At 39.0% G+C, this 14,343-nt stretch overlaps 1 protein-coding gene and 1 long non-coding RNA gene across 3 annotated transcripts in view; one reads left to right on the plus strand and one right to left on the minus strand.

The window, feature by feature from the left end:
- Positions 1–14,343, minus strand: part of LOC112668574 (uncharacterized) — a 162,985-nt gene that overhangs the window by 74,115 nt on the left and 74,527 nt on the right. The window contains exon 4 of one of the 2 annotated variants that reach the window (XR_007409350.1): positions 685–802. The exons of the other annotated variant lie outside the window; for it this stretch is intronic. This is a non-coding gene — a long non-coding RNA (uncharacterized LOC112668574). The remainder of the gene's footprint in view (positions 1–684; positions 803–14,343) is intronic. 2 annotated transcript variants of the gene reach the window in all.
- Positions 8,399–8,791, plus strand: LOC112668573 (40S ribosomal protein S15a-like). The gene has a single exon (XM_035712118.1). It carries the CDS (start codon positions 8,399–8,401, stop codon positions 8,789–8,791), a length of 393 nt encoding a protein of 130 aa, XP_035568011.1.

Below are 14,343 nucleotides of genomic sequence, written 5' to 3' on the forward strand. Positions count from 1 at the left end.
GGGTGTGATCCTGAAGACCCAGGACTGAGTCCCACATCAGGCTCCCTGCATGGAGCTTGCTTCTCCCTCTGCCTGTGTCTCTGCCTCTCTCTGTGTGTGTCTCTCATGAATAAATAAATAAAATCTTTTAAAAAATAAAAAATAAATTCTTATTTTATTGTTTTGATGTTAATGTAAATGGGATTGTTTTTTAAATCTATTTTCAGATATTTCATTGTTACTATATTGAAACAACTGATTTCTGTATGCTCTGGGAAGTACTTCCTATACTATACTGAATAGGAGTGGTGAGTGAGCACACTTTCTTGATCTTGATCTTACAGGAAAAGCCTTCAACCTTTCACCATTGAATATGATGTTAGTTGTGGGTTTGTCATATATAGCATGTTGAGGTATTTTCCTTCTTTACCCAATTTGTGGAGAGCTTTTACATAAAAGATTGTTGAATTTTGTCAAATGCTTTTTCCACATCTATTGAAATAATTATGTTGCTTTCATCTTTCTATTTATTAATGTGATACATCACATTTATTGACGCCCATATATTGAACCAACCTTGAATCCCCATACACTTGATCATAGTGTATGATTCTTTTAATGTGTTGCTGAATTTGGTTTGTTAGTATTGTGTTGAAAGTTTCTGCATCTAGGGAACCCTGGGTGGCGCAGCGGTTTAGCACCTACCTTTGGCCCAGGGCGCGATCCTGGAGACCTGGGATCGAATCCCACGTCGGGCTCCCGGTGCATGGAGCCTGCTTCTCCCTCTGCCTATGTCTCTGCCTCTCTCTTTCTCTGTGTATGACTATAATAAATAAATAAATAAAAATTTTTAAAAAGAAAGTTTCTGCATCTAAAATCTTCAAGGATATTGGCCTCTGTTTTCTTTTCTTGTAGTATTTTCATCTGGCTTTGGTATCAAAGTAATACTGGATTTATAAAATGAGTTTGGGTATTTTCCTCACCTCAATTTTTTCAAAGAATTTGAGAGAAGGATCAGCATTAATTTTTGTTTAAATGTTTGATAGAATTTGTCAGTAAAACCATTTGGTTCTGGGCTTATATTTTTGGGGAATTTTTTGATCACTGCTTCAATGTCCTTATTGGCCTGTTCACATTTTCCACATCTTTACAATTCAGTCTTGGTAGGTTGACTGTTTCTAGGAATTTATCTATTTATTCCAGGTTATCCAATTTGTTGCCCTATAATTGTTCTGGTAAGTAGTCTCTTATGATCCTTTGTATTTCTATGTTATCAAATGTAATGCCTTCTCTTTTGTTTCTGATTTTATTTGAATATCTAAATATTTAAGGGCTCCTTGAAAAAGAACCTATCCTCCTATACCCCCTGTACAAAAGCCTAACAGGAAAAGATAAATTAATTCAAGAACTCTTGGCCATAAATAAAATAGTAAAACCTAGGTTCCCTTTAGTACCAAATCCTAATACTCCTCTCACTTCTATATTATCTGACACTACTTACTTCTCTGTTGCTGACTTGGGTTCTGTCTTCTTCAGTAGACCCCTCTACCTTGATTCCTAGCACCTACTTGCCTTCACCTGGGAAAATCAACAATACACTTGGATATTATGCCTCGGGAATTTACAGGAGACCCTACCTATTTTTTCCAGACTTTAAATGTAAATTTAAAATATTTGGCTTTCCCTTGTAATTCAATCCTCATTTAATATGTAGATGATTTATTTCTTTGCTCCAGAACATCCTATAGATTACTGACAGATAACCAATACATAAGATTCAAAAGAGACAAATTTTCCAGACTAAATATAACAATGCTGTCTGTAGGTGCATTATCTAAGACATGACATCTGCCTTAAGAAAAAAACTTTGTCCCCAGAACACATCAAGACTTTCCTTAGTTACTCTTTGCCTAAAGGAAAGACACAATTTCAGGATTCTCCACAATTAGTGGCTATTGTAAGAGGTGCTTTACACCTCTGCTATAGTATGCACTATACTACATATAGTATGACTACAGAAACAGTGTCTGAATCCCTACCGCAGGACTTATCCTCTGCAATACCATCTGATCCCTTAAAATCTCCTTTTCCTCTGCCCTCTACTTGGGGCTCCCAAATTATTCTTGCCATTCTTGCTATTCAAAGTGGCTACTTATTTCTTATATTCCACATATGAGTGAAACCATATGATAATTGTCTTTCTCCAATTGACTTATTTCACTTAGCAAAATACCCTCCAGTTCCATCCATGTCAATATAAATGATAGGTATTCAAACCTTCTGATGCCTGAGTAATATTCCGTGTGTGCGTGTACCGTGTGTGTATATATATGTATAAATGCATATATATACACACATATATACATATATATGCATATACACACACGTGTGTGTGTGTGTGTGTGTGTGTGTGTGTATCACCAAGAAATAGGGCAAGGGACCATAAGGGAAAGTGGGGAAACTGAATGGGAAAAAAGCAGAGAGGAAGACAAACTATGAGACTCTTAACTCCGAGAAACAAACTGAGGGATGCTGGAGGGGAGGTGAGTAGGAGGGATGGGGTAACTGGGTGATGGGCATTAAGGAGGGCATGTAATGTGATGAGTACTGGGTGTTCTATCCAACTGATGAATTACTGAGAGCTACACCTGAAACTAATGATGTACTATATGTTGGCAAATAGAATTTAAATTTTAAAAAAAGTGTAGCTGGTTAGTGCCAAGGTGGATAGTAAGAAGACTGTCCTACAAAAATTTGTGATTGTGTGTTTTGGTAGGTCTGGTCCCTGAGGGACTGGTTTCTATGCTTGCCTTTGTATAAGGCACTTGGACTACAGTGGCTACCCATGGACATTTAAAATGTGAACATTCCAGGAATGTTACTCAGCCATTAAAAAAAGAATGAGGGAAACCTGGGTGGTTCAGTGGTTTAGCGCCTCCCTTCAGCGCAGGCCATGATTCTGGAGTCCGGGGATCGAGTCCCACATCGGGCTCCCTGCATGGAGCCTGCTTCTTCCTCTGCCTATGTCACTGCCTCTCTCTGTGTGTCTCTCATGAGTAAATAAATAAAATCTTTAAAAAAAATAAAATAAATAAAAAATAAAAAAAGAATGAGATCTTGCCATTGGGCAACAGCATGGATGAGCCTAAAAGGTATAATGCTAAGTGAAATACGTCAATCAGAGAAAGACAGATACCATATGATTTTACTCAGATGTGGAATTAAAAAAAAAAAAACAAAATAAATGAACAAATAAAAAAGAGACCAAAAAACCAGACTCTTAACTATAGAGAGCAAACTGGTGGTTGCCAGAAGGGAGGTGGATGGGGGGATGGGTGAAATAGGTGAAGGGAATTATGAGAACACTTAACTTTAAAAAAAAAAGATTTATTTATTCATGAGAGACACAGAGAGAGGCAGAAACATAGGCAGAGGGAGAAGCGGGCTCCATGCAGGGAGCCTGATGCAGGACCTGATCCCAGGACCCTGGAATCATGACCTGAGCCAAAGGCAGATGCTCAACCACTGAGCCAACCAGGCGCCCTGAGAACACTTATCTTAATGAGTACTGAGTAATATATAAAATTACTTAATCATTATACTATACACCTAAAACTAATATAACACTGTATGTTAGTTGTACTTCAATTATAAAAGAAATGTGAGGGATCCCTGGGTGGGATTTAGAGCCTGCATTTGGCCCAGGGCGTGATCCTGGAGTCCTGGGATCAAGTCTCACCTCATGCTTTCTGCATGGAGCCTGCTTCTCCCTCTGCCTGTGTGTGTGTGTGTGTGTGTGTTTCTCATGAATAAATAAATAATCTTTAAAAAAAAAGAATGTGAATGTTCTAAAAGCCACCGAAGCATGCATATACTTGAAAAATATTTAAAGTGGTTAATCTTACACTTATTTTACCACAAAAATTATGCTGTTTTTCAGTGCTCTTAAAGCCATGTCGTGATGTGCTTTTTTTATTCAACAAGCTCTCTTATTTTTTAGTACACAATACGTTTTTAAAATTGTTTTAAAGACTTTATTTTTAAGTAGTCTCTACACTCAATGTGGGTGGGGCTTGAACTTACAACCCCAAGATCAAGAGTTGCATGCTCTACTGACTGAGCCAGCCAGGTGCCCTCTCAACAAGTTTTTAAGAAGGATATATAGCAAAACAATATGGACAGATTACACATTTCATCTGAAAAATTTACTTTTCTTTAATTTCCCAACATACCTTTTCCTAAATTTCCTAAATTTCCTGAAAAATTTACTTTTCCTAATTTCCCAACATACCATTCCTTTTCCTGAACCATCCAAATTAAATCAAATTCAGTAAGCAATTTCCAAATGCCGACTTCATCTACTATTGCATAGCTCTGATCCATGGTACCACATAAAACAGGTAGCATACATAACACATGTACATACTTCATAAGTAATGAAATAGTCAGAAATCAAGATCACTCAAGCTCTATTTGCACAAATAACCATGATAGGTCCATCTACTTGGCAGTCCTTCAAAGAAACCAAATAATATATGCAAATAATATAGCAAATTGTTAATGTTAAAACATTACACATAAGAACATTTGACACTATATCCATGAGGAAAATTCCGGCAGGACTGACCTTTGAAAAATATATGTGGGAATCAGACATCCAGGAAGCAATAAGAATCAGCAGGACTATAGTACTTTTGAGTACCACAAGAAATTTCTGATTTTAAATTGACATTGAGGGGATCCCTGGGTGGCTCAGTGGTTTAGCGCCTGCCTTTGGCCCAGGGCGCGATCCTGGAGTCCCGGGATTGAGTCCCACGTCGGGCTCCCGGCATGGAGCCTGCTTCTTCCTCTGCCTGTGTCTCTGCCTCTCTCTCTCTCTATATATATATATATATATGTCTATCACAAATAAGAAAATAAATAAATCTTAAAAACAAAAAAGAATAAAAAGAATAAATAAAATCTTTAAAAAAATAAATTGACATTGAACTTTCACATTGCTTTTTGTTGAGAATGCATCAATTACTCTTCAAAGTCTACCATCTTTCCATAGAATCATAAACTACAATAATGATTCAGAAGAAGAGGAACTAATTAATTTCTACCACTACATATAAACCTTCAGATGAGTCTTAAATGAAATCCAGAGTTTGTAAGAAAAGCAAGAGAAACAGAAGGGAAGTTGGGGACTGCAAATGAACCAATTTCTTGGTGTCTAATCCTCAAACTACCTTTTAGGTTTGTTTCCTCCCTGGGCCCTACATTGAAACTATTTTTCCTACTAAACTGCATTTAGTAAGCCATAATTAATTCATGCCATCTGTATTATTACTATTTTCCAGGTTCACTGTTGATTCAGAAATTAATCAACAATCCATAATTATGAAGGTTTTATAATAATATTATGAAATCACATAAATCACTGTCATGTTTGTGATAAGCTATAAAGTCAAGCAAGCCTGCAGAAACTTATGTACTGCTCACTGATACCAATCGTTTGATGTGGCCATCAATCTGTGCTCAAGTCCAAGATTAGTTACCCACTGGACATATTTAAGTATCATGATTCTCACATAGGGCTCTGCTCTCCATAACTGTTGCACCAACTACCTGCCCAGAAATTCCTATGCTGTCACCAAGAGACAATCAGATGTTCTTTCTCTGCATACTGGTTTTATGTAAACCAAACAAAAAGCAAAGATATTTGAAATTTTGGTTAGCTTGTTCAGCCTCATGATGGGAACATGTACAACCTTCATTAAAATTTTGAAATACTGGAAACAGATGCTTATTCTTTTATTTCTACACACATATAAATATAAGGACGTTAGGGGCGCCTGGGTGGCTCAGTCACTTAGGCATCTGTCTTCAGCACAGGTCATGATTCTGGGATCCTGGGATTGAGCCAAGAGTCTGGCTCCCTGCTCAGCAGGGAGTCTGCTTCTCCCCCTCCCTCTGCAGCTACCCCTGCTTGTGTCAAATAAATAAAATAAAATCTTTAAAAAAATAAGGATTTTAAATAAGTAAGTTTTTTAGTTAAATGGAAAGCACCAGGATTATATGGCAATATTGGTTTTTAAAGACAGGAAAGAAATTTTATTAGACTTAAATTTAAATAAGATACATTCAAAGTAATCACTCAGTTGACTATGATCTTACTGCACTTAGTACATATTATTGTTATTATAGGAATGTCATTATATTCCAATGATCTTCTTATCTTTGTGATCCCAATACATATTGCAGCACCTGGTAGGTATAGGTAGTTAATGTATATCTGTTGAACAGAGGGCTTCATTTTGCCCAGCCTGAAGAATATCAGTCTTTTTTTCAAAGATTTTATTTATTTATTCATGAGACACACAGAGAGACACAGACACAGGCAGAGGGAGAAGCAGGCTCCCGCCAGGAAGCTCAATGCAAGACTTGATCCCGGGATTCCGGGATCACGCCCTGAGCCAAAGGCAGACGCTCAACCACTGAGCCACCCAGGCATCGCCCCCCGCCCCCCGAATATCAGTCTTTAAACCTGATTTCGTTCCACAAAAGAAGGGAGGTATATTGTTTCCCAAGGCAAAATGCGTATGTGAAAGACATGAGAATGTCAAGGGAGCAAAAGTAAACCTCAGTTCTACATCTAAATGCTTCGACAAACAATTACACGATAAGCTTATTCCTTCACCTTGGGCCCACCGCTACTCAATAATGGCAGAAAGTCCTGCAGTTTAAACTAGTGATTAGAAATGAGGCTTTGAAATCACACAGACCTGGGTCCATAGTCTGGCAATGCTATCTAGTATGTGTTTGGGGGCAAGTCACTTATTCTCATCAAACTTGATTTTTCTTGTCCATGAAATGACATGATAATATCAACTTCAAAGGGCATCTAAAGGCCAGACCTACCCTAGAACCATTAAAGTCTTAGTGAAGATATTTATGACCAAATAAAATGCAGGACACTTTTCCCCCTTTCTTAAATGTAAGTATAGTTGACACACAATATTATATTAGTTTCAAATGTACAATAGTGATTCAACAATTTCTCCCTGTGTGTGTGGCATATATATAGTTTAAAAAAGGCAGAACAAGGGCAGCCCAGGTGGCTCAGCGGTTTAGGGCTGCCTTCAGCCCAGGGTGTGATCCTTGGAGACCCAGAATTGAGTCCTACGTTGGGCTTCCTGCTTGGAGCCTGCTTCTCCTTCTTCTTGGGTCTCTGCCTCTCACTCTTTCTCTGTGTGTCTCTCATGAATAAATAAATAAAATCTTTTTAAAAAGAGGCAGAACAAGTATTACTGTTTCTGTCTTTTGGATGAAAAAGGAGAAGGCAAAATATTGTGGTATAATAAAGCTTAGACCTCAGAGTCAGACCTGGGTTTAAATTCTGGCTCTTAGCAACCTAGAGCACCTAAACTGTCTGAACCTCAGTATTCCTAATATGTAAAATGGGTATAATAATGCCTACCCTCAAACAGCTGTTTGGGGGTATAAAATGATATGACAGGAGGAATTCACCACATGGTCACACTTATTATTATTATCAAGCCTCAGCAAAGTAAAGGGACTTGTCTCAGTTTACATTCTTAATAGCAGGACCCAGTCTAGAATCTAGGAGGCCTGACTCTACTATCAGATCTTTCAGAAATAGCTATTGCTGGGCTTTCATATTTTCAAAATGTGTCTCAGGACGCCTGGGTAGCTGCAGCTGAGCTCCTACCTTCGGCCTAGGGCGTGATCCTGGAGTCCTGGGATAGAGTCCCACATTGGGCTCCCTGTGGGGAGCCTGCTTCTCTCTCTGCTTGTGTCTCTGCCTCTCTCTGTGTGTGTGCCTCTCTTGAATGAATTTAAAAAACTTAACAAATAAATGAAAAATAAAAATGTGTCTCTGCTGGTTTCCTATGGCAACTAAACATTTATTAAATTTTCTTCATTTCTTGACATTCTTAGAAATATGCCATGTTAACACAATACCAAACCAATCAGTATAACAGTGATTGATACATTCAACCAATCTATGGCATTGTTCTCATGGCATCATTCTGAATTTTTTGTTATGGAGTTACTGCTACAATATCAAATATGATGTCAACAAAACAGAACTGCCCACGTGAAAGATCTGCCCACAAAGAAATTCTGTGTCATTAAAGGAACTATATTAACAGTGTCTCAGGTAGCACAATATCACGAACTAATGGTGGCACTGAGAATCTGAATATATTGATAAATGCCAAAGTGTTATTAACTGTCCAAATATTCTCTATAAAAGAGAAATAAAATATCAGAAAATCTAAGGAAATGGTTTTCACTACTATTTGAAGAGTAAATTGGTATATTACACACTTGAAAAGAGGAAGTGCAGTGTGCAAAAGTCTGCTTAAAAATGAAATGAATGCTCTTTCCACCATCTTTCAAGGCCACCATCATGGTGTGCACAAATGTCCTGGCAGATGCTCTCAAGAGCATTAACAATGCTGAAAAGAGTGGCAAATGCCAACTTCCTATTAGGCCATGCTCCAAAGCTATCATCCGGTTTCTAACTGTGATGATGACGAATGGTTACATTGGTGAATTTGAAATCATTGAAGATCATAGAGCTGGGAAAATCGTTGTGAACCTCAAAGGCAGGTCAAACGAGTGTGGAGTCATCAGCCCCAGATTTGATGTACAACTCAAAGATTTAGAAAAAGGGTGGAATAATCTGCTCCTGTCCCACCAGTTTGGTTCCATTGTACTGACAACTTCATCTGGCATTGTGGACCATGAAGAAGCAAGATTTAAAGACACAGGAGGGAAAATCCTGGGATTCTTTTTCTAGGGATGTGATAAAGGCATGCAAATAAAATGCCTCAATGGAAAAAAAAAAAGAAATGAATGATGAATGGATGAATAATGTTACCTACCCTAAAAAGAAGTCATGGCTTTTACCAATGAATTTAGGATTACTCCTTTTTAGACACATATTAAGCTTCACCAAATTTTTAAAAATTGAAGCTTAAATAATTTATTCGTAAGATTTAATTAAATCATCCGCAAATTTCATTAGATAAAATGTTTTAAATTTCCTAAAATGTTCTCAATAATCTTAGGAAATCAACAGTCATGGGGCACCTGGGTCAGTGGTTGAGCATCTGCCTTTGGCTCAGGTTGTGATTCTGGGGTCCTGGGATTGAGTCCTGCATTGGGCTCCCTGCTGGGAGCCCGCTTCTCCCTCTGCCTATGTCTGCCTCTCTCTGTGTGTCTCTCATGAATAAATAAATAAAATCTTTTTAAAAAAAGAAATCAACAGTTGTAATTACTATTTCCCCATCACAAATTTCCCAAATTTATCTATGTGGCTGACTAGCCAAAGTAAAAGTCTTCAGAAGAAAATTGAAAATTTGCTGAGATAACATAGAAATTTGGGAAAATACTATTCATAATCTTATGGCACCCAAGCCTTCTACTTTACTTACACTGATTTAGAATTAGCTAGAACAATTTTGCTTAAAAATCCTTCAGTTGGAGTAAACAGAAAAAATCCTGTACACAAATGATGCTACCATTCATACTAACTCCAATTAAACATCCTATTCACTTAAATGCTTTTCTTCTCTGGACTGAAATTCAACATCCCAGGGCAGAACCATTTGGTGGTGTCATGGGAGCACATTTTTCATTTGATAAACATTCCGCCAGGTGCTGATGACACATCAAAGAAGCAGATGCTCCCTCCTCTGTAAAGGGCATAGAGTCTAAATGAGAGAAGACCTACACAGAATTGTGCAAATGTTATGTACAGTGGGGTTCTAAATAGAAAGAAAGAATGGAAGAGGCACCTAACATGTGTTGGGGTCCCTGGGAAGCAGATTTAGAGATGGAAATAAGCATGCAACAAATTTGTTGGGAATGCTCTCAGAAGTTGCACCTAGAGAGGAGTAAATGAAGCAGGATTAGGAAGAGGAAGGAGTTGGTATATGATAATACAGTCACAGCAAAAGCCTCAGCTCATCTCATGGGGAGCACTGGGGATGGAATGGCCCTCAAAAGTTTTTTTTCAAATTGTGGTAAGTCTGAGTCTATGCATCCCTGAATCAGCTACTCATTGGATACAGGCTCCCTCTCCCCTCAGCCACTCAGAGAAAAATAAATCCTGAACCCCTGGAGAGGAATTCAGCTGAGAACTGCCAGCCACTTATACTCTCAAGAGCTGAGGTGATGAGCATTTCAGTTTTGTAGGCTTCGGGGAGAAAGGGAATTGGGCAATACAACACGGTATCCATTACTACCCACCCTTTGTTTCACTCCGATCCATGTGCCTCATGTTACTTCTGAAGGCAGAACCTTTAGGAATTTCGTGGGCTTTTCCTAAGGGAAGCATCTAAGAGAAAAGTTACCAGAATGAGCCACTGCCCTGTGCTGAAGCTGGTCTCCATCTAATTCTAATTCATTTCCCTCTTACACTCTCCATTCTAGATAAACCTTGCCCTCAACTATCAGCTCTCCAGGTTGGTGGATTACCTCGTGGGGTGACTCAGACCATCATCCTTGATCAGCTTGAGACCCCAGTTATAAGGCTCTTCTTGGGCAATGGGTACTTCAACTGTTCATCTATTGTCAAAACTGGCAGGTAAGTAGCAAGAGAAATGGAAGTGAATCACCTAGGTGCCAAACATGTCCTCTCAGCCCCATTGTGTCCTGATGATCAGGGTCAGTAATTCCTGCCATTTAGGGGCTCCTTTCTGTGCTTGCTCACCATTAATGTTTGATGAGAGCCTTGCTATGTGCCCTGGTGGAAGCATTTCCCTCTGGGAACCAAAACTCCTCAACTCCCAGATCCAGAGCTCTGGGAACAGGAAAGATAAACTCTGAAAGTGGGTCACTAGGAGTGATGATAATGAGTAGGCCACTCCTACTTACACCCCTTGTTTCCTGGACTCATGCATTCTAACTGCTGAGAACATAGCAGAAGGTACTGGCTGCTGTGATCCAAATGTTTATGCTCCCCCAAAATTGTTATGTTGAAATTCTAATGCCCAAAGATGATGGTATTAGGTGAGGCCTTTGGGAGATGCTTAGTTCATAAGCATGAAGCCTCCATGAATGGGATTAGTGCTCTTGTAAAAGAGACTGCAGAGATATCTGAAACCCATTCCATTGTGACACATCTAGAAGGCAATGGCTATGAACCAGGACAGAGCTCTCACCAGAATGTGATCATGCTGGTGCCTTGACCTTGGACTTTCTAACATCCAGAGCTATGAGAAATAAAATTCTGTTGTTTATAAGCTACCCAGTCTGTGGAACAGACCAAGACACTGGTGCTTAATTTAGAGTGCATTCTATATCCTTGAAGATGATGCCCTATCCCAGCAGAAGATCACCTCTGAGCCGATACCTCAGCTCTATTTCCTTACTTTCAGGCTGGCAGCATGTCAGTCAAGTGTTATGTGACAGGACTAGTAGATCTCATGATTATGTATTCACTACTGTACCTCCTTTAGTGTAAAATAAGGCCCTTGGTCTGATGTTCCTACATCACAGAGTGAGGAACAAATATGAAGGTTCTGCCAATGAGCAGGTAAGTATTCCAATTACACATTCAGGGACTTGGAAAATAATCGTGCTGGGGGCAGGCAGGAGGATATTTCAGGAAGAAGGGAAAGTATGAAAAATGTATAATGTCCTGAAACACCTGGTGGTTTAAGGTAATTGCAAGCATGGCAGGAGGGCTGGAGCACAAGATTTTTGGGGTAGGGGAAAAGTGAAATCAGAGGTAGGAAGGGGGCAGGTCATGTAGATCACTGAATGGAATGCTAAAGATTTCTGACATAATTTTAAACAACAAAATACTGTGCTGAAATTTATATTTTCTAGTATTTTAAACCACAAAATAATGTGCTAAAATTAACATTTTCTAAAACTTTACTCTGCAACAATGTGAATGTTAGATTGGAGAGGGTAAGACTTGTCAGGAAGACTTATAAAAGATAGTATGTGGGGTGTGAGAAAAAAAGAGCATATTCAAAAGTCACTATAGGGTTTTTGGCCTGAGAAACTAGAGATTAACTGAGATGGAGAAAACTGCAGGAGGAGCTTGCTTGGGGGAGATCAGCAGTTCAGTTGGACATATTAGATATCTAAGTGAAGATGTCAAGGAGGCAGCTGGATATATTAATACGGAGTTCAGGTAAGAGCTCCAGGCTGGCAATATAAATTTGGGAGACACTAGCAAATAGATAAAATCTAAAATTAAGGTATTGAAAGAGATCTGCAGCAAAATGAGTACAAATAACAATAGAGGATCCAAAACAGCCTGGCACTTTCCAAAATTTAGAAGACAGAAGTTTGAGGAGGAATCAGGAGAATGAGAAGGAGCAACCAGTAAGGGATTAGGAAAACATGGCCCTGGAAGCCGAGTGAAGCAAATATTTCTGAGACGAAGGAGGAATCAGCTATGTCAAATGCTGCTAAGTCCAGTGAGCTGAGAAATGAGGAATGGCTATTGGACTTAGCAATGCAGAGGTCCTTGGTGACCTTCATCTAGAGCATTGTTCCTGGAGAGGCAGAAGCAAAGGCCTGGATTTTAAGAAGAGGAATTTAAGACAAGCTATATAGGCAACTATCCTCAAGAGCACTGCTGGGGAAAGGAGAGAAAAAATGAGTGGGAAATACCAGAAAGGGAGACAGAACATGAGAGACACCTAACTCTGGGAAACGAACAAGGGGTGGTAGAAAGGGGGGTGGGTGGGGGGGAGGGGGTGACTGGGTGACGGGCACTGAGGGGGGCACTTGATGGGATGAGCACTGGGTGTTATGCCATATGTTGGCAAATTGAACTCCAATAAAAAATAAATAAAATAAATAAATAAAACAGTAAAAAAAAAAAAGAGCACTGCTGTGAAGCAGGGCAGAGAAATGTGGTAGCAAATGGCTAAGGGAGAAGAGTGATCAAGAGGTCAAGACAGTTAATATCCAGTTTGGGGGATTTTGTTTTGTTTAGTTAGACTTTTTTTTGGGGGGGGGGAGTAACAGCATAGTTGTCTTCTGAAGTGAAATATCTGGTATGAAAAGGCATGTTGTGGGAGGGAGTGCGTAGGATTCTGGGAGTAACATCGTCATGTTAGAAAGCAAGGGAGTTCAGGGTCTGATCCAAGAAGTGGGTGGATTGGTCATTAGGCGGGAGCACAGTTCATGGCCAGTCACAGCAGGAGAGACTGATACAGGTAGGTGGGGAGATGCAGTACTGGAAGTCTGACCGGGTCTCTTCTAATTGCTTCCACTTCCTCAGTGAAATAGGAAGCACAGTTGTTTGTTTCTTTAAGTGTTTGCTTGCCTATTTTCTGAACTTTTGAGCACACTGCCTTAATCTATTCATCCTGCCAGCCTCTAATTGCCTTTTTACTCTATCTGAAAATTCCCTGGTAACCAGAGGTCTCTGCAGTCAATAATATCTATGGAGAGAGAAGACAAGAAGTGGCCAAATATTCCAATTGATATTGTGGAGCCGAGTTCAGTCTGTAATACAGAACCAAGAATCTTCAAGGGGAAATTACCTTCTTGAGTTGGACCTTAACATGGAGTCTATTTGACCCAGTTCTATGATATTTCTCCTTCTACTCTGCTCTGCTAGCTTCACTGTAGCATTCAAGGCTTTGGCCTTGGGCTGTAAGAGTCTTTCTAGTTCTCATGGTCCACATTAAACAAGATCCTACACTGCCAGCTTTCATCTTCAAGATAAGAGAAATAGTCTCTTAAAAAGGCAGTGGATATAAAAGCCTTAGAGAGGTGGTTTTCAAACTTGGCTGATCATTGGACTCATCTGAATCACTCATTAAAAAATATATACCTCAGGGTCTCTCTCTTAAGTATAGATTAAAGCAGGTCCCAGATATGATGTTACCTAAACTCACTCAACCTTGGTAGACTCATCAGGAACAGTGGAGACTGAAATACCTTTTTATTTCTAGTACAGTGCCTGGAATGCTCTACAAATGAAAAGAATGTTTAAAAAGTGATACCTCCTCTCCCTTTTTATCCCATCCCCTAGCATACCTAGTCCTTTCCCTATTTTTTATTGTGTCAAAATATACATAACGTAAAATTTACCATATTAACCATTTTAAGTGTACAGTTCAGTTGCATTAAATATATTTATATTGCTGTGCAACCCCTCCCTATTTTTTAAATGTTTCTTTTATTGGAATACTTTTAGATTCACAGAAAAATGCAAAGATAATACAGAGTTCCCACATATTCCTTACCAGTTTCCCCTATTGTTATCATCTTACAATATGATGTAAAATTTGTCAAAACTAAGACACCAACACTGACTCTAGACTTAATTCACATTTCGATAGTTTTTTTTTTTCTTTTTCATTTAAAGTTCTT

The sequence above is a fragment of the Canis lupus genome, chromosome X (assembly GCF_003254725.2).
Source record: "Canis lupus dingo isolate Sandy chromosome X, ASM325472v2, whole genome shotgun sequence".
NCBI lineage: Eukaryota > Metazoa > Chordata > Mammalia > Carnivora > Canidae > Canis > Canis lupus.

Excerpts from the sequence above, each read along its gene's own strand:
- LOC112668573 (XM_035712118.1), top strand. The coding sequence starts at position 8,399 with ATGGTGTGCACAAATGTCCTGGCAGATGCTCTCAAGAGCATTAACAAT.